This window comes from Diadema antillarum, unplaced genomic scaffold (assembly GCF_040938485.1).
Source record: "Diadema antillarum isolate AM-2024a unplaced genomic scaffold, OU_Dant_1.0 seq00000562_RagTag, whole genome shotgun sequence".
NCBI classification, from domain to species: Eukaryota; Metazoa; Echinodermata; class Echinoidea; order Diadematoida; family Diadematidae; genus Diadema; species Diadema antillarum.
In genome coordinates, this window is record NW_027271501.1 from 498,490 (window position 1) to 520,108 (window position 21,619).

The window sequence follows — 21,619 nt, forward strand, 5'->3', positions numbered from 1 at the left end:
TTGTTTTTTGCAATCGCCACGAAAATCGGAGGAAATCTAAAGCCGTCATACAATTTAACTGTATTTTCGAGTTGTAATTTCACAATCAAACAACAACGCTGTTTTATTTTCGATTAGTATAGCATTACAAAAGGTGACAGTCAATAACGTGATATCATGGAATTACACTAACTATTAAGAACAAAAATTAACAGCAAGCTAAATATCGGCTGTTTGCATAATACCAAAGACGTTTTTATACTGTCTTCTAATACTAATGTTTTTTTCCATGTGTGATGACATAATGATCAGGAAATTTGCACAAATTCTAATTTGTTAAATCCTTGTAGGATTCATTTAAGATACCTGAGTACATTCATAGATCTACTGTTGTATGAAAAAGCGTCAGAATCTCATATTCAACAAAATGTGCAGATTTGCCCCGTCACTGACCAGGCACGCTAACCTGAAAACATTAAACTGAATCTCGACTTTTATATGGATTTATACAGAGCTAGTATGATTACAGCAAATGATTTACAATGTAGTCACGATTAATGCTTCCACGAGCGAGATATCGGCTGTATTTGTAGGAAACATTGATTATAACGCATGTCCCACTTGGATAACCTACTACACTGATCACTGTAGGTTCTTGTTCCTATCTTTTAAACCAGACTAAAAGAAAGAAGGGAAAATAAGTCATATGAGACACCCACCCTGTCTTTCATCCGACGAACCTCGGTCTGAGTGAGGCAGTCAGACTTGGCGATGACGGGGACGATGTTGACCTTATCGTGGAGACGTTTCATGAACTCGATGTCGATTGGTCTCAACCTGCACAGCGCCATCACCGGGAGTATTGAAATATTCCGAAAAGTTCATAAACAGATTTCATTCATAAAGATGCAGAGCATTTAGGATGTGCAAAATTCATACATGTGTGTTTGTGTATGTTTTGTGTGTGTGTGTGTGTGTGTGTGTGTGTGTGTGCGTGTGTGTGTGCGTGTGTAATTTCCCACCTGGATGACAATTGCTAATTCAAATGCACAATGAATGCTCTTTTTGAAAAAAGAAATCATTTACGAATTGTCCGTTTCAGTTAAAGGGAGAACCAGTTTATCTTTCCCTTGAGTTGTTTTCTTTTCAGAGATTTTATTGTGTCATGTACGGCACAGTATGCTTTCGACTTGCTTTGATTACTTCCGTTGTCTCCTATATTTGGCGATTACTTCCGGTTCCTAAGCCAGAGAAAACACGTGGTAACTTAAAAAAAAAAAAAAAACACTATCCTTCGCAATTCAGCCAAAGAGAAACACGAGGATATCCACTGTCCCTTATGTCAATTTCGGTGAAGGAAAAACCAACACAGAGATCCCGTCGGTATCTCCACTTAGCATCACCGTATTGTAATCCTAGCTTTATACATTCTGTGTTCTCATCAAGTTATCAAAAATGTTAAGATGATGTACTCAGCAATTCTCTTTCATTTGCCTTTGAGTCAAGTATTTTTGAAAAGTGTAGATAAGTCATTTAGGAGAAATTGAGCACAGTATTATTTTCTAACAGTGAAACAGAAGATGAAATTCAAATATAACAATCATGGAAGCATACATTCATCGACAGACATTGATTTTTATAACTGCTATCGACAAAATGAAGTTTAAAAAACTGAAAACGGAAACCCAGCAGAGGAACACAACAATTCTAAAGTTCCTAAAGATGACCTTGTCATAGCTAACGGTTTTATTATGAGAAAACAAATACCCTATTATTCGTACATTTCCACTGAACCAAATATGCATTGTATAAATCTTTATTCTCAGAAAAGTGCACTATTTTGGTGAAAATCATATCACAATCTTTGTTTTTGTTGTTGTAAAGACTTGTGACATAAGCAAATCATCAATTCTTCATTGAAAAGTTTAATCATTGAATCGAAGCATAAGCTCATTTTTTGGATACCAAGCATGAAACACGATGAATCTATATTTATATTTATATTGTATATACTCTACTATACAATACTTTCATCAATTATTATCTCTGATATATCTCTTTACAAAATCACTAAGACGTGTAACACCTGTAGTACAATCACGTTGTGACGTCACAAACGCACTTACCCGTGGCCGTAGGGGGATATAAAGTAGAGACAACAATGGACCCGATCATCTATGAGGTTTTTTCGATTGAGTCCGCTCTCATCCCGATAATATTGGTAGAACTTGCTCTCGATATACGATATGATCGGTCCCCAACTGCCAAATGAGATAATGATGATGGTGCATAAATCATTGAGTGAATTAATTTTCAATGTCGCCATAGTGATGAAATTGACTACGCTGTAAAGCTACACGATACACGGGTCTATAAGAACTCATGCGGAGGGAAATAATTCATAAAAGTGAATTGTAAAGACGTTCGTAAATCTTACCTGTCACAAAGCGACTACGCATGAGAAATCATTGGAAAATAACGTGTGCGCGTAAAGACATGAGTTGAAATGAAATATTAACGAAACCTAGTTTATTCTATAACTGCATTTTTTCACTGTTTTTTTTAAAATCAATACAAACACGTACTCGGGGATGGGCTCACTGCTAACACAGTGATTCCACAGTGATGTAATATAGTAAATTAGTTACTAAGAATAATTTTACATTAGTAATAACGCAAATTAAATCGAAATGTGTAGTGTAGAAAACTTTGGATAATAAACATGTGATAAAACGGTTATATTTCGACAGCGACCAATCAGAAACCTAAGTGACGATATTATTGAACGAATTCATAGATAATTCGCTGATCCAGTCAGTTAAGAAGTTTCAAATTGTGCCTGAAACAGTGAATCCTTGTTGTTTGATGACGCATTGTTTTCAAAACTTAACGTATTTGCTTTTAAAGCTTTATTATATTCACATACTTATTACTAGGCTAATTTTCAGTTGGTTCAACCTGTACACTATCATCTTGTTCATCACATTGTCGGAAACACGTGTCTTTATTGCGTCCTTTTTACCTTGTGGTAATCAGATTTGGTCAACTGCGGACAGATTATAGTGACCACAGTAGTGACCAAAGCATTGTCACTGATTTTATTTGGTCGACATTGACTGGGGGATGTCAATTCATCGGATATTTTCCTTTCCCGTCTTGTCGGCTATAAAATAAATTTCCTGTGATAACGACAGTCCAAGTAGAGGGTTAAAGGCTCGTGGTAATGCAATGACGTATTTACTATTCAATCAGAGGTCACCATGCGTGCAAAGGTGCGTGCAAAGATGGGTGCTTATAAACACGATCAAATCTTGCTAATTGCTTGAAAGAAAACAAACGCTGGTTCTCTGAACATTGGATATATTACGTCACTTCCTCACTGTAACGATGCGACAAAACAGCTATGTACGACAGACGAGGCTTTTCGACCACCTGTACCTGGAAGTATAACAATCTATTTTGCTTATCGTCGAAACCTTTAGTGATATTTCTTTCTGATATTCTACCTGTTTGTGTAAATACGTTTATGGAGATATGATAGATATAGAAGCCTGATGTCTAAAACAGTACGAGATAACGCGGGATTATCAGAAGTTCTCATTAATCATGATATCAAAGACTAAGACAGAAACAGGTCTCAACTTTGCCTGCAGTCTAGTGTAAATCACATGGTATTGAGTCTATGACATAAATTGCAAGGCTGAGGCAACTGAATGACCCCTTTTGGGCATTAAAAGAAAATACCGTAAGTGCAAACTTCAGAAATTTACTTATTTCTCACTACGTGACTAATCCTATGATAGTTTGAAATGCAAATGACCACTCAGCTGCGAAATGCCATCTTCGGACAAGATTTAGCAAAATTGGAAAAGCTGACATGAAAATATGAGTATAGGCTATACATTGAAAATCTGCAACTCTTGTAAATCCATATAGATTAAAACACGTAATCCCATTTCAAAGTTTAGGTTGGCTCGCTAAGTTCTTTTCGAAATCTTCTTGAGAATCTAAGAACTACAAAGTTAATGTTTTTAACATATTACTTTATAACCTTTGGACTCTCGCTATTAGGAAAGTTAGTCATGTTTGGTCCATTGTTTGGGAGAGTTCCGCAAAGATGTTCAAGGAAGTGATTCTATCGGGGGCTTACATAAATATTATCATTTCTATATAGCGCGACCTCAGTTGCCGGAAGGTAGCCTAGACTTAGCACATACGGCGCCCATAAAGAGTCTTATAATAGTCGTTTTTGGTAAATCCCGTCAGATTGTAGTCTGGATTTGTCGAGGTACAGTTCCTGGTTTGGGGTTGAGCAATGTTATCATTTCTGTCCCATGACATCTGATGGACTTCCAAATCGCCACCAACAGGGCAAACTCTGTCTTCTTCAGACTTCTTGAATTTATAGGATGATTATGAATCAAACTAATTTGCTCTTTAAGCAACTTGACCCCAAGTTGATAAGAAATTTTTACGACAAATTAAGCAAAGAATCACAGTTCATAAAACAAGCACCAAATGTCAAAGATGGTATATTGCTTCGTCCTGTATCAACATAATGATTGTCCCATCACTTCCCGCTATCAATGATTTAATAGGGGAAAATTGCTTTGAAAATTTCAACTATATTTCCAACAGGTGTCAGCTTGTATGAAACAACTTTTGACTTTTGATAAGAAAAATAGCATTAATTTCATTTCCACTATCATAATATGTCTTATCGAATGCAATTTCATACATCTATTTTCAGTTTCATTATTTCATAGTATGATTTTATTTCTGCGTTTTCCGTGAAAATCATGTGTCATTGGGGGTACATTTATTTTGAAGAATATGTACACATAATAGATTCAAAGTGTAATAAAAACGGTCAATTTTTAAAGTATTTGGACATTGAACATTTCAGTGCAGCACTTCGACTAACGTGTGCAAAATACCACCAAGCACGGGCTTCTGTTTGACAACAGGATTAAAAAGTACATATCAGTTGCGAATATCTATTTCGTACGATAGAATCAGATGAAGTCACTGAGGTTATAAAACTTACATTTTTGGACAGTGAGGTGCCACGAGAGGCAGAAAAAAAAGTACTGTCGCTCCATTTTGCTTCGTGGCACAAGCGGAAATGTATGGCGTGTTGCAAATTTGTCAGCCATCGAAGTTAGAAAATAAAGAAAGGGAAACACAAATCAAATTCCCCCAACTACAAACCTTCTTTCATTCAAGGGACATGTAGCTTATTTCGCAGAGGACATTGTGAAATCTGTGTTGCAGAATACATTTTGATATAGCTTCCTTGCGACATGACGGAAATAGGTTTTATTTCCTCCACGTCTACATAGAGATGTATAGTGACAGATTTATTGCAAACCACTCTACAGTCTCTCGTTTGGGGTGTGCTCAAGAATCCTCAAACACTGACTATCTGTCAGACAGTCACTGGCTACAAATACTCATTCAAGAACTGTTATGTTGATATTTTCTGTTTTTCTGTTTATTTGACTGTTTTTTTTAGATAAAGACTATTGAATTGTGGCGATATCAAAATAATTATGACGGAAGTCGAAATTCTGCCGATTTGATTCGCATTGTTCGACAGGAATTCTCTGACTTGTAAGATGTTGTTTTACGACCTTCTATCACAGTGCATCCACCAATATACCTATAGTCTAGAGCTAAGTGCTTCTTCTTCCCAAGGATGCCATGGTAATGCTCAAATGCACTTTTCCACGATAGCTTTCAGCGCTCTCCCGCTAAAAGCGACCATATCAAGACGTCGATGTTCAACTTCAAACAGGAATTTCAGCTATATTATGGAAGACATTTATCGCATCGACGCGGACTACAATATTGAACGTGACAGTGCGAATAATGTCTTCAGGAATTCGTTACATTGCATTTCACACATGTCGTAAGCTGTCTGTCTGTAAACATATTGGACTTGTCAATTGCGTCGGTGGTTCGAACAGTGCAGTGGCTTCCGAGTTCATGCGCATAAGCAGCGATGGATTTTATATCTGTCTTTTTTAGATGGATTTTATATCTCTCTTTTTCATATGTATTTATCTGTTAGTCATCCACATCTCGCTGGACTGTCTGTTGAACAAATTTCTTCCGATTCTATCTCTGTACTTGAACTTTCGTCGTTTACATCGAATTAGTTGTTCGTTGTTAGGTTCGTTCTTTGAGTGTTTACTGACTAAATAAGCAGACAGTTATCAATAAATTTGAAATGTTATACATGACAGGGAACTGTTTGCAGGTGAAAATCACTATCCACATTCACCAGCGATACAAATAAACAAGGAGGTACAAAATAAAGCAATAGTGTCGCTAGACGCCCGGTCCTGGCACATTACCAATGACGGAATTTAAAAAAAAAAAAAATCTGGCCAATCAGACACTTCTTTTCAAGTGCTCCAAACTATTCTAACTTTGAACACTGTGTTGAAATGAAGAAACACACACACACACACACACACACACACACACACACACACACACATCCGTTTACATATAAGTCATACGTGAGTTCAACTAACATGCCCAACATACAACAAGTAATGCCCGCAAACTGGATTCAAAATATTCAAAGGTATTTTTTTTTCAGTAGGGATAGGTTAATTGCACACACACACTCACACACAAAGTGATAACTCGCTTACTCGGTCGTCAGGAAATTCGTGAATATCCGCAGGTGTGCACACGTTCATAATACAAAAGCATACTTATTTGGAAACAGCATTCTATGAAGTTTGAATATATATAACAAGAACTGATATGAGGGAGAAAGATTTGCGGTGACACCATGTGTATGTAGTCCTTAACCGGATTGTTGTTTGGCAGAAGAGCCTAGAAAGAGGAGAATTGAAGAGGGAAGCGACATATGGGGGTTGTAAGGAGGGCAAAAAGTGAAGGGTGGGGGACAGTGGGCTAGAAGTTGAAGTTGCACTAGTGGAGACGGTAGAGAAAGGAACAGATAGAGTGGTAAGGAAGAACAGAGTGAGAATCAAGTAAGATGTTCGGACATCGTTAGATTTAGAAGGGGAAATATGAAATAGAAGGGAAGAGGAAGAGGAGGAGTTGAATGTTGAAGAATCATGGAGATAGGAGAGAGAAGTGAAGATTCATGAAACCAAGAGAAGAACGAAATCGGCAAAAACAGTGTTTAGTATGGAATGAGGAATCAATGGAGAAAGGACGAATAATCCCGTGAAGGAAAGGTAAGTAGAGGAGAGATGAGACTATGTTGAGAGAACTAAAAAGACCTGATATTATATCCACCTGTCTTCATTGTTCACGGAGTCACCGAAGCCAGGTGTATCGACCACGGTGAGTCGAAGTCTCACGCCCTGCTCCTCGATGTCGATCGAAGATCGCTCGATCTCCACCGTCTTGTGAATACGTTCTGCAAATTGTGAATCGAATAGGAAATAACCGAAAGTCAGATAGAGATAGATGTGTCAAGTTACTGTCATGGCTCCTTGTATGAATCTTGTACGAAAAAATAAACCACACAACCCCAACATAAACACTTTCAACCACTTCCATGCTTTCAATGCACTCACTTTAGAACCCTCAGGATTACGTAATAATCATCATAATGGAATATTTTATTTGATTTCATTTCATTTGTTGGTTCCTGCATTACCATTGCACATGCAGATACATACACATGTATATTTACATTGTTGGTGCCATACATATACATAAATATTAGTTGTTAACTAAGTAAGTTTCTTCATTGCCTTTAATACAGTTTCTTTATTGCCTTTACTATATGTACAACAAAATATATCAGCGATAGTAATACAATGAATAATACAGAAGTGCTACAGCTTAAGCGTTGCTGGATTTGCATGTAGCCCTCGTACAAGCATAACACATAACATAATACTACATACAATATAATATAATTATGTCATGTATAACCATATTGACTATAATCAATGGCCACGCATTCCAATAGTAAGAACGGTTCCATAACAGGCCTACACTATCCACTGTCTGCTACCCTCTCTGCTAGTATCTTTCACATAGTGTAAAATGATTTATAATCATCTAATATTAATTGACCGGTATTTATTTAAAGTTCGTATGGATGAGGAATGGCCATGCAATTTCTAATACTTGCCTGAGCATAATCAAAAACATTTATTTCCCTAAATATTATCATCATAGTGTAGTGAAGGGGCATGGCTTGCACATTGCATGGCACATGACACTGAGTGTGGAACATAGCATTTATATGGCATCAAAGCAGGTATGACTTTTGCGCAAGCGAGTCAATGCGAAAATATTATGGCAGCGGTGGTACTGCTAATTATTTTGTTATATTGCCCTTATTATATACATGTACTATCAATTCGCAATGCGGACTGACATAGTTATGTGTAACGGGAGTCGAGACAAAAGGTGCAGGCAGCGCCATCTGAGGCGGTTAAAGTACTCTTCCTTGAAACGAGAGCAGATGTGGAGCTGCGAAAAGCTATCATCCAAGTAATGGGAGAACGAAGGGAGGCGAAAGAAGGGAGAGGGGTCGCCATGGTAACCAATGATCCGATAGGAGTACCAGGAGATACCATCAGCGCGACCCTGTCGTCCTGACAGCGAGAATGGATGTTAATCCTACATCGCGGATCTTTGATATCAGTCACAGATCCGGAGATATATGCTGTCACTCCGAGAAGAGTTAATTCCTGCATTATATACATCATCCATGTAGCCATGAAAAAGATAAAAGGCCTGTTTGTAGACGCTCAATCCCTTTTGAGACACTATTTTCCTCTCTAGTGGTAATTATTGTGACTCGTGACGCGTATTATAGAGCTTTTGAGCAGCGAACTTTTAACCCCGTTCAGTTTCTTGATAACATTATTATAACAGACATGAGAAGCATCGATGAAAGAACGTTGCATATAGGAAACTATACTGTAGCAACTCGCTTGCTAAATATAGTCTATTGTCATACACACGCACAAACATAAGTATTTTTCTGCTCACTTTTAAAGATTTTTTTTTGATAATCAAAGATGTTTCCGCATAAGTTCACGTCACCTCAAGTAGATCTTTCTTGATACACATGCTCATTTTATACACAAGGAAAATACACATTATTGTGAAACAACCACTGAATAACAAGATGGCGCATACCTCTGAACAAAGAATCAATTCAATTTTGTAATTATTGCTGCTACATATCGCGATGCAGCAGATATCAATGGGAGTTTCAACGTAATTCATCGACGACCAATCGTATCTTTTCTTAGCCCGCAGTAAGATACCAGGACGTTTTTGTTTGTTTAACACAACTTGTTTTACATTAGCAATTATTCAGTATGTGTGTCGACTAGATGGAGAAAGATAAGCCACATTTCTTGGCCTCAGCTATATAGGGGCCTCTGTACAAACACAGCTACACGCACATCCACATTCTATATCATTTGTTGCTGGCGTATGTTCTTTACAGGGAGGTGAGAAGAAACTCATCATCTCCTTGGTTTTTATTATATCCAGAATTTACGGACGTTTCGACAATCCAGACAACAACACATAATATGATTATCCAGTATCTTATTATGGATGGTCTGTCCTAGTTGTTTGAATTAGAAATTTGTATTTAAACCTTAAGGTATTCGTTTGGCGAGTAGTGATGCTATATATATATCAATATGTGAAAGTGATTTTTTTTTAAAAGGCATGGCATCAAAACCGTCCATATATGTACATTTCTTTGCTCATTAGACATACTCAATTATACCTCCCTGCATCTATATGCGACTATTGTTACTTAACACATTTCATGCATTTTGATACAGTAATACAGGAATAGACATCTTCAACAGTAAATATGTGTTTGCTGTCTTTATGTGATTTTGGCTACGTTAATATCAAAGAGGATCTACAAAAACTAACAAACAAACTAATGACTATGACAAAGTTTGCCTTCACTAAATGTTTCAACCAATAACATTTTGGTAATATCGTACAATCACGCCTGCACATCAAAGAGCAAACCCTGCACTGTTGAATGTGTACCCATGTTCTAGTTATGACTGTTTGGATCATTAGTCCTTGTGATTGACATTGATATGAATGTCAGGTTGTTATAATAGTCCTCACTCCAGACGACAGTATGTTATGCTGGTCCTTCTTTAAACATGAAAAGCAATACAATAGAATGCCAGGTTGCCTCTGTTCTTGTAGGTTTTGTAGTAATGTCTTCTGTTTAAGTTTTTATGATGTGTGTTTTGTCTTTTAGCTGATTGATAGGCTAAGCCTATGTTGATTCCTCCACTTGCTGTAGACGCAGTATATTTTTTATTTTGCCTTTATGATGTCCGATGCTGTCATGTACGATGTAATTACCCCTTTTATCAGATGGATATATTGAATTGAATTGAATTGAATTGAATTGAATATATGGTGACGAGTCGCTCAGTCTATCTGCTGCTTTTCATTTTGATTCCGTGGCTGATATTCAATTTTGGGGGAATTTGTTCACGCCACAGGCAAAATTTTGAAACGTAATGAATGATTTTCCCAAAATATGTGCGGAATTCCTCGACAATAGAACACACTCATCAAAGCTTAACTCAAGATTGTCTTGTGAAGCGACAACTTATGAATAAAAGCTGCATTCCGAGCACTTTGTATTCAACAGCTACAGGAGCCAGTGAATTACAGAATATTTGGTGGTCTCTGCGGGAAATATTTACCAGAAATATGAACACTATTATATACAGTCAACTTGCTGTTGTCATTGTTGATTGTTCGCACTGAGAGCATGCTCCTTTTGAGCTGCATGAACCAGAGTTTTTGGATGTTTTTGGTAGTTGCTCTGCGGGAAATCACATCCGGAGTGAAACATGAGGACACCGAGGTCAACTTGATGTCATCGCACTGAGAACCATGCTTCTTTCTTTTATTTCATTTTCCTTTTTATCTGTATTGATTTCATTCAGATGATACTTGGATTAACCCATTATGGGTGTAACATGAAAAAGAAGGCAATACAAATACAATTAAAGCAAATAAAAATCAATTCTCAATATAGACTGAAATAATATCTCACTTCAACATCTGCAATAACAATGAATCAGTTACAATCACAACTAATGAATACTAATGAGAAAATATTGATAAATACACTCATGAATATGTTGGATCATATGAATCACATCCTACATATGAGAAAATGTTTACATGTAAAAAAAATCATTGTGCAAGATAAGAATGAAGTTGTTTTATAAAAACATAATCAGCCCTCCTCCTTCCAAACAAAACACATCTTCATCTATCGTTATCCTAAATAATTAATCATACCAAATAATCTTATCACAATTTATAACTCAGATATTCCATTTCAAATCAAATCCAAGTCCCACCAACCATCCCCGATTCACCGTTCACCCCAAACCCAAACACGCCTACACCCACCCCTCCCCCCTCCCACACACACACACATCCAACCCACGCCGGAGCCCCTTAATGCCAGTTTGGCGTACAAATGCGATTATGGATATACATAAAACATAAATGATACATAATAATGCCTACAGCGATAATGAATATATCAGGAGAATAACGGTTAGACCCTTGCTTCAAAAACATTTTCCCATTTTACAAGCGTAATCCCAACTTATTTCCTTTTTAAAGCAATTTCTTTTGCTTCATCCCGATGTCCCATTATCTTCTTATGAATTTCCTCAGGAGTAGGGATTTCACCTTCCGACCTAGATCGAAAAATGATATATTTCAAAATAAAGATTATTGTAGTATCACATTTGTGAATTTTTATATGGTTAGGGTCCTTTCCAATAGCCCCAATATGAATGTCTTTCTACTCTACATTTCGAAGATTCATCAATTCAAATCTATCACTTTCTGCCACAAAGGTTAAACATACACACAATCCCAGAATAATGTTCACATGTTTCTACCGTTTGCTTACAAAAAGAACACTATCTTCAATAAAGCCAAACTTGAAAAGATTTTCTTTTTTAAAAAACAACTCCATGTAATAATCGATACTGGATTCATACTGAAATTATACTGAAAACATACAGACACACACACACACATACACAAACAGAAAACCACAAATTCTTGAAAGATAAATGCTTATCATATTATCATGAGAGTTTGCCATTTTTCTGCCAAGTCAATTGGCTCAAAAAAACGTAACTGTATATGCACTTGGACTATCATAATATTTCCTGATAAACTGCCAAACCTGCATGCCAAAGGAAAAGATGACGTGTATGCAGTATCCTCTAACTCAGGCTACCAACGTGCGTACATTCAGAGAACATACATGGTCCTAGCCGTGTGGATATATACATGAATGTATCACCTGAAGGATTTAAAGCTCCCAAATATTTGACCAAGCAGCACTAAGTGTACACTAGAAAAAAGGAAACTCCCAACTGTACACATAGGTATGCATACACGCCGATCAAAGTGCATTCCAGCAGTGAGTCTCGATACAGAACCAGGAACAGTTGTCTTTTTTTTTCTTGATTCACGCTCAAAAAAATCAGTGAATCAGTGAACTAAAAAACCTTTGAAACATAATTATGTACAGTTATCTTTGTTTGTTTGTCGTGGCCCTATCCAAATCAAGGTTTACTTTAGACTCTGTATTCAAAAGAAAAATACAGAAATTAACCCAAACCACACAAAACGATACACGCAAGTCGTCTATACATGTATTCAAAATCGAGGATGACAAATATAATAACGCTTTAAAATGCAATTACCGGTTTCATTTTCTGATTAAAGAAGATTTCAGGAAGAGACGTGTTTCTCTTTCATATACCCCTATATACATTGACATTCCTATCAACATGGACATTGAATTTTTCGATTACTTGGAAAACAGTTGGAAATATGCCACGATAGTCTTTGACTTTCATGCAGTGGTTTCGTGACGTCATGTATCGTGCTACGAAACATCATTAACAAGTCAAACAAAAATATGAACTTCAGTAGGAGTTGTGGTCGTTTGGCTCCGCGTGGCAGCGGTAAAATGAGGGTTGGGTAGAAGGGCAAACAAATAACAAGACAACAATAACGAGACAGGTATGCAATCACTGGAACTACAGTTCTTTGTAATGTTTCTGAACAACCATACATCAAAACGACGATTTCACGCGTAGACTAAGGAATAAATACCACAACATACGTCTCGCCCACATTTTATTGTCATGCAAATTTTAACCAAATTATGAAATGGGTGAGTTAAGAGAGGCACAGAACTTCCGTTCGTCTCTATTCCTCTGCAATTCAAATGGAAGATTGGCGGGTTTTTTTTAAACTCCAATATCATAATATCGTCTATAGCATTATTACTAGTTATGAATCGAATCAGATTAAAATACAGTATAGTATGAGATCAAAATATTTCAAAGAAATCATATAACTTTCAACGAATAAGAACATCAAAGAGAATCATGCGGCCAGTTTGTCACAAAGCAATATAAGGAAAGAACTTTATCAGTCAGTGTTCAATTATGTTTGTTGTGTAAGATTATACATTGCACTCTGATTTATTGACATTCATTTGGCTCTCATTTCTTTCCTCTGATTTTGTTAATGCATTCATTAATTCATTCTTCTTTTGTGTGCGTGTGTTATGATTATTATTATCATTATTATTTAATAGGGGAATCAACTGCAAGTCAGAGTAACTCCACTTGAAGTACTTGTTGAAGGTTTTCGCATAGTGAATACACATGGTAATTAAGCATACCGTAAGATTTGAGAAAGACTTTCTGAAGAACGCCCTCAAATCCAACCAAGTCAGGATGGCCGAGCGGTCTAAGGCGCTACGTTCAGGTCGTAGTCTACTCTGTAGGCGTGGGTTCGAATCCCACTCCTGACAAAGTTTTTTTTTTTTTTTAAACCTTTTCCAATTTCCACTGGTAAAATTGAATTAGATACTCAATGATTGTGTAATTTGATCTAAATTCATAATTTTGGAAGAATTAATACTTGAAATAAAACAAATCATCATAATGTGTGGCACTTATCAACACGCGCACAATGGATATATACGAAAGCGAAGCTTCAAACCATCCTACCATAAAATTCATTTCCTCACAAACTTATGAGTGATCCAATCTGCACAACATATATACATATATATATATATATATATATATATATATATATGGGTGTGTGTGTGTGTGTGTGTGTGTGCGCGCGCGGTGGATTGGATCATTCGGGAGTTTGTACTTAAATGAATTTATATCTACACACACAAACACACACACGCATATATAAATAAATATATATATATATATATATATATATATATATATATATATATATATACACTGTATATCAATTTCATTAAAAGTATTCGTTCATTCTTACCTTCTGCGTTTAATGCAGCTTTCTCCTTATATAGGTCTGTGAGGAAGAGACTGTTGACCAACGTTGATTTACCCAGGCCAGTTTCACCTGTTAGTGGACGAAACAAGAAAAAAAAATAGTCAGTCTTTCTCAAAGGCTCAGATGACGTAGGTGACAATATGATGATAACGGCAACATAGTGACAATGTAATCATGATAACAATGATGACGTAATGATGACGTCCCTATACCAGCTTTCATTCTGTATATTTTTACTTCCTCTTCAGACAACAGAGGGAAGTTACATCATCAAAATTATTTTTAAGCATAAAGGGTATTGATAATTGGAAATGCTGTTTCGAAGTTCCAACAAGATGCCGAAATTCTGAATTCATCAATTATCTATTCATCGCCAAACGATTTTCTCTTTGAGGCAAAGTTCTCTGACATCTACAAAACATCAGCAAAATCGGAATCGAAACCTAGTAAAGTTGAAATAATTCATGCAAACTGCCAACATGGAGGTTTCCAAAGTTGACAATGGTTGATGCGAAAGTTGAAAATGCTTTCAATTAAAATATTTCACCTTATCTTAAAATATACTTGCGCTGTTCTATAAGAAATAGACAATTACTATTCATTCATCTTCAGTGAAGTAGGCATATCTATCCACTCTGGCACTTTCGTTACCTATACAGTAACGAACAGATTTTATCATGTTATTTGAATCGATACAAACTTTCAAGTTTCGATTTGGTGACCTCGTCTACATTTTCAGATTATAAATGAAATTTGTGACGTGTGGACATTGATTGGCGCGTTATGATGGCTGTTTTTTTCTTTCCCTCTTTCACTTTTTCTCTCTCTCAGTAAATCTTCGGACTGAAGTATGTGCCGTGTATAAATAGATAAATGAAATGAAACGAAATGAAATAATAATGATAATAACATTATTATAATAACAATAATTATTATTATTAGTAGTAGTAGTAGCAGTAACAGTAGTAATAGTATGGTATAGTAGTAGTAGTGGTAGCAGTAGTAGTATCATCATCATCATCATCATCATCATCATCATCATCATCATCATTATCATCCCTGTTAGTACCACGTGTACAATCCTAGGGTAATGACATTTTGATATTGTAGTCCGGCAAGGTTATTCTCCCGGATCTGGATGAAATCCTTGCATCAAAAGAATCCGAAGAGGTGAAAACAAAAATCCTTCTCTGTTTGCAGCGTCAACACAGACAGGGACAGATCAACTCTACAGCAACCTTTGGCATCCTTCCTTGTGTTGGGATGTCCTCCATTCACCGTGCTCTTTGTCATGACCATTTAAAGCCACCATACACTGCTGGAGTAGGCAGTGACTTATTGTACGTTTTTCCCCTCTCTCCTTGAATTTGTATCAACAAAAATGTGGTATTGGAAAAAAAAATCTCATTTGAATTGAAAATTTAATTACATTGTCATAGAGCTAGAAATTGGCCCAAGAATAGCAGAAACAGAATCATTCGTATTTCTCTAGATTTTTTAATGCTTATCCAGACATATATATTTATGCTCTACATACACACACACACACACACACACACTCACACATGTACATGTGTATACATTTATGTACTCGCATGCTATACTGCTGACATTTTTTATCTACGTAATATAAATATAGATATAGATAGATAAATATATATGGAGTATATAATTTTATATATACATATACAGTAAATGTATATATATATATATATATTCCTACAAATATTTATATTTCTATCAATATGTGTATGTATACCAGTATAATTATAATCAACATGCCATTCAACACACCATGACATATCTACAGGATAAAACAGTGCACTGTTCGTTATTTTAGATTTTTTGATTACGAGAAGTATCCTATATGTGTCAAATTTCTTTCTCCAACTACATTATGTCACAATCAATTAAACAAAGTAGAATTAAAAGGGTGCCCATCTCACCCCTTTTATAATTCTGTGTAGGGCCTACCGGCGGAATCTCATAAAGCCTGATGTGATTTTAGCACTAGGCGTCAGTAATAATGCGGGCATATTTTTCCCCGTATATGCGGGTTCCCTCATATCTGGCTATAGTAAAGTTCACCTTTGTTCATTCTGCATGGGAATCTGTTGATAATGGAGGCTTTTTTCCCTCTCTCTCTCTCTCTCTCTCTTTTTTATTTTGCATTCTATCCAATGCTTACCAAAGCATTCAATTCCAGAAATGATGCATGGCAAATACCACCTCCTTGACATTTCTATTCTTAACGCTTTTATTCAAGTTTCTATTCACTTCCTTTCAGGGATCATTGCCGACCATAAAGAGCTTGAATTAAAGGGCCTCATGGCATGGCAGGGCATGGAAATAGGAAATCCAACTAACTCGTCCCGTATTGTAATCATTTATTTTTCTTAAACCATATGGTTGATTATTTCCAGGCGTCTTATTTACGCCCATTCAATCTCGACTTTCATGTGGTAGTCACGGTGTCAAGTACGCACAGTATAAGTTTGACGAAACTGGGTTTGTTGCTTTGTCAAAATCTTAATATTTCTCTTTTGATCTGAAGGAAGCGTGACTCTTATATTTAATTGTGTAGTTCATCTTTCAAAACTTCCCTCTCTTTCTCCCTGTCTTTATGTCTAGGCCTATCTATAAGTATATCTTTCATTTGAAAGCTATAACTTTGGGGAACAGTTAGTTCTTGGTTATCCCACCATCCATTATTTTCCCTTACGTGAGCCACCATGTAATGTTTAAACAAATGCTGAAGTACCTTTGCTGTTCTTCATTTCATATTCTGGTGATGAAATTCTATTTCTTATAATATTCAGCCTGTAATCTATAGTGCCTCCTTACTTGATGGGTTCAATGATAAAGCCCCTAACAACATGCCTAAACCTTTCAAAATCATCTACTATTGAAAGCATAATCTCTTTACGTTGTCTATATAGTGATAATTTTCGTGATGTTTTGACTGTCTGCAAGGTTCAATTAATTTACCGATGTCATCATTTAGGGTCATGAGGGATATTGCTTTATATGCTATAATGTAAAATGTCTATTTAGATATGACTTATGCTATGATTGTTCAGATTTAACTTGCACCCTCGCTAGAACATCACGTTGCACTGATCTAAATACTGAGCTATCCATTTGTATTGTATAGTGATCACGTATCACATATTGTTAAACTGCTGATCTTATGTACTCTTCGTGCGAAAATACTTTTGATGTTTTAAATTGTAATTTGCTTATCTAGACTAACAAGGAAGCATTTAATACTTGTAAGGAACCTCCGAAGGACTAGGTAAAAGTGAAGATAAAGTATCTATTAAATAAGTATAAATGACCAATATTTCATTCATTTACAAAACGAAAATCCTAACTTATTTCACAGGGTTTGATATTCCTTCGCTATAGAAAATACAAAACCTCCTCCATATTCTGCGATGTATTATACATTTCTTTAAGAATTCACGGAATAACGGTTTGGGCACAATCCTACCTCAGTCTCGCAAAGTGATTTTCAACTTCTGCCAAAGCATAAATAGACATTTTGAAGCACACTGTATATACAGTCATGAGCAATTTTAACTGTTACAATATTGTCAAGTCAATCATTCGTAATTTCCGGCAATAAAATTCACTGCAATTTTATCCCTTTGTCTACCTCTAGTGTCGGTGACCTCCTTTGACCAAATATAACCCTCCAAATACCAACAATATTTGCAGACAAACATTTCCTACAAATATACATATTTGACGAGGTAAGCGAGGGCTTTTAGGGTCACAATATTTATACAGCTTATAGCTAATATCCCGAGTTCTGGAGTTAGATGAATAACCTTTGGAGTTGATTGCGCAAGAGAAGAAAAAAAAATTGGAACATGTGACTTACATGTAAGAGGACGTAAGAATAGATATTGACGTAAAATTGTATTAACGTCGTTAAATCCGCCTTGTAGCACCCATATCATGTGACTTTTTACAGTCGCATTCAGTTTCTGCTGATATAACGAGATTTTCTCCTTTCAAGTCGGAGACACTTCTTTCAAATTGAAATCATACACGAGATATGATACGGCCAAAACATGCAATTCACTTCCTTGCAAAGTGAAAAAAAATAAATTTCGACTTTTTAGTTCACTCGTGATTCTGACTCAGTATGACTAATAGAGAATGACTTGAATCAGGGTTAAATTACTTAAATTGATGCATATCTTTTCAAACATTGCCCAAAGGCCCGCTGTTTACTAGGCGACGATAGCGAACACAGAGGCGAGATATGAACTAGTGAGACTGAACCTCGCAGTCTCGCAGGTTACCCGCGAATACTGAAATGAAAATTGGAAGGTTGAGAAAATTGCTTTTGCGGAATAAACTCTTGAAAACCTCATCTAGTGCGGACACAGTTTTTTTTTTTTTGTGTGTGTGTGTGTGTGTGTGTGTGTGTGTGTGTGTGTGTGTGTGAGTGGTATGTGTGTGCATTACGATCGAGATTTTTCAAATTGAAAAAAAAAATATTAATGATAATTGTGTCTGAATGCAGAGAATATTCATTCTTATTCACTGATTTGCCTTCACAGTCGCACATACGAGATCCCACACATACATACATAGATACATACGTACATTTGACACATACAGTTATCATTCTTCATGTTATGATACTAGACAGACTCAACGCATGAAACCTATAGCTGCTTCCAGGGACTTCACATAAATTTTAATTCAGAGCAGTAAATTTCAAAGGAGGAATTAATATCACTTAACCTAATGTCATTGTGGGTCATGTGCCACTAAAGTATCTATTAGTATTAACACCTAAGCCTCTGACTTCTATTCATTCATGTACTTATGCAGGGAGGAATTTATCTATCTATGTATAGATCAATAATCAACAGCCATATATTGTAATTGTCACTGAAAGTTGTTGTTTTTGCTGCTTTCTTTCTTTCTTTCTTTTTTTTTTTTTTTGGGGGGGGGGGGGGGGGGGTAATGATTGTCATCACGATCGGTCTCTGTATCACTAGGCGTGGCTTCGCCAGGGACCTGAAACGGTTGCTAAGGTGACGAGATGAAACTTACCGACCACCATGAGCGTGAACTCGAATCCCCTCTTGACCGACTTTCTCTGCATCTGTTCGGGCAGGGTGGCGAAACCGACATACTCACGGCTGGAGTGAGACTACGGTTGAAAAGAGGAGAAAGATATTGGGAATTAATCACAGGTCACTCATCTAACAACAATGTTATCGGTCAACCATACTATAATCATAATGTGTTGTTTCAAAACCACATGGATTATCATGAAACCAAATGGTGGCAACACAGATGGTGTCGGTTGCCATAGTGACTGTTACGAGTAATGCAGAGCATGGTGTCGATGAACTCTTTGACAATTCTGTTGATTATGATGACATGACTTTGAATGACAGCAAATTCGAAACCTTGCTACGCGAATCAAAACTTCCCGAGACTCGAGACTCCGATGCGAACACAGGAGTCAGCCGACGGGATGCGCATGGCGACAGCCAAACTAAAACCCCGACCTTTCTCGGTCGGTGGTTTCATACGACCAAATATAGATGTTTTTTTCATGGTCAGTACACCCTTTTGACGAGCAAATGAATTCGTCTGAAAAGTAAATGGATTTACTGGAGCAAAAGTCCCTTTCCTACGAGACTTTGCACCTTTCCATGTCTATCAAAAATAAGGCTCGATGTATAGAGCACTGTTCGACGGGTGATAATGGTGAATTTGATGCATTCAGAGTCAAACACTGACAGACAGGCACAGAAGTACAATGAACCGAACTCCGGCTGATACACTCACTGTACGAATTGATGGAGACATTTCTTACTGTACCTCTTACGTCACTTATTTGATGTCACCATCTTTCTACTCCTCCTTGAAGGAGACCTCCGGATGATTTTCAGATTTTTACATTTGAACAACTATGAATTAGTTAGGCCTATACTGAGGACAGAGTTTCAGAATTTGTGATAATTTGGATGAAGAATAAGAATATTTTCAAAATTTAGAACAAATTGCAATGAACAAGGATGATGACATGGCAGAGTCACCATAAGAATGCATGAGTTGGGGCTCAAGGAAGCAGAAAAAAAAAAAGAAGAAGGCATGCATAGATTATGCACAGTTGAACTCGCAAAGTAATGGAATTACACTGCTACATTTCTGAAATATGTGAACCTCCTATGTCATCATCCTTGTTCAGTGTAATTTGTTTAAGGTTTTTCAAAGTACTGTTTCTCTGCTAAAGAACCACAATAAATTCTACAAATCCGTACATGGAGTTGTCGACTTATGTACTAACACGATGTGAAATTATGAAAATCGTCTGGAATGTCCCTTTAATATCACCACCCTCACTAACACCATTCCCAAACAACCGTACTCTAGCAAAGTCTATCCGTACAGGGCAATGTCTTCGTTTCTGTTCTCTTTTTATTGCAACAATCACCAAACAATAAGGTGGAGGCGAATATACAGGAATACAAACTACATTTGGAGGAGGAAAAGCCAGACTCAGAAATAGCGCGAGTTATTCATTAGGTGCAGTTCTCTGATACACACAAAAAAAGATCAATATTGAATATGGACATCAGACAAACAGAATGAAACACACACACACACACAAACACATACACACAGACACACAGACACACACACACACACACACACACACACACACACACACACACACACACTCAGTAAAGTCTAAACATTGAGTTTTTGTTATGAGTACGGAAAAAGAAATTCATATGCCTTGTTTTTGACCTCTGGACGAATATGACAGTCTGAATACAAGCAGTAAAGTACACAATCATGCAGACATAACAAGGTGTGCATGATAAAAGATGAGATAAACACGTGTGCTAAATAAATACGTGTTTGAACATGACCGAGAGTCATGATCTTGACGCACTTTATTTCAATATTAAATGTAAATGATAGTAATGATTCTAATCAAATGGATTTTTCTCATCACGCTCAGGAAATTCAAATGATATGGGATGTGATTATAATTGACATTTACCATAATTTTTTTGTCGATGACAAATCGTTATGTCCGCGAGACAAGATAAGTAGTGAAACTTACAGGTGCCAGCTTAATGATTAGAATATTGTAGAAGATGAAGATTTCTGCAACAAAATTCCCAAGGACTTGACAGTTTAAATCGATGAGGAACTAGTAGCGCGTTTGTCATTCTAGAGTTAAGCACCGCGCGTA

At 36.5% G+C, this 21,619-nt stretch overlaps 1 protein-coding gene and 1 non-coding gene across 2 annotated transcripts in view; one reads left to right on the forward strand and one right to left on the reverse strand.

Annotated features, from left to right (window-relative positions):
• LOC139735047 (septin-2-like) overlaps positions 1-21,619 on the reverse strand; it is a 47,879-nt gene that overhangs the window by 11,222 nt on the left and 15,038 nt on the right. Inside the window, exons 2-6 of the mRNA XM_071645824.1 lie at positions 19,453-19,552; positions 14,359-14,445; positions 7,264-7,387; positions 2,106-2,240; positions 699-816 (exon numbers count right to left, since the gene is read on the reverse strand). Coding sequence (XP_071501925.1) covers positions 699-816; positions 2,106-2,240; positions 7,264-7,387; positions 14,359-14,445; positions 19,453-19,552 — 564 coding nt within the window. The remainder of the gene's footprint in view (positions 1-698; positions 817-2,105; positions 2,241-7,263; positions 7,388-14,358; positions 14,446-19,452; positions 19,553-21,619) is intronic.
• Positions 13,782-13,864, forward strand: Trnal-cag (transfer RNA leucine (anticodon CAG)). Its single transcript has one exon. It is a non-coding gene; the product is annotated as a tRNA-Leu (tRNA).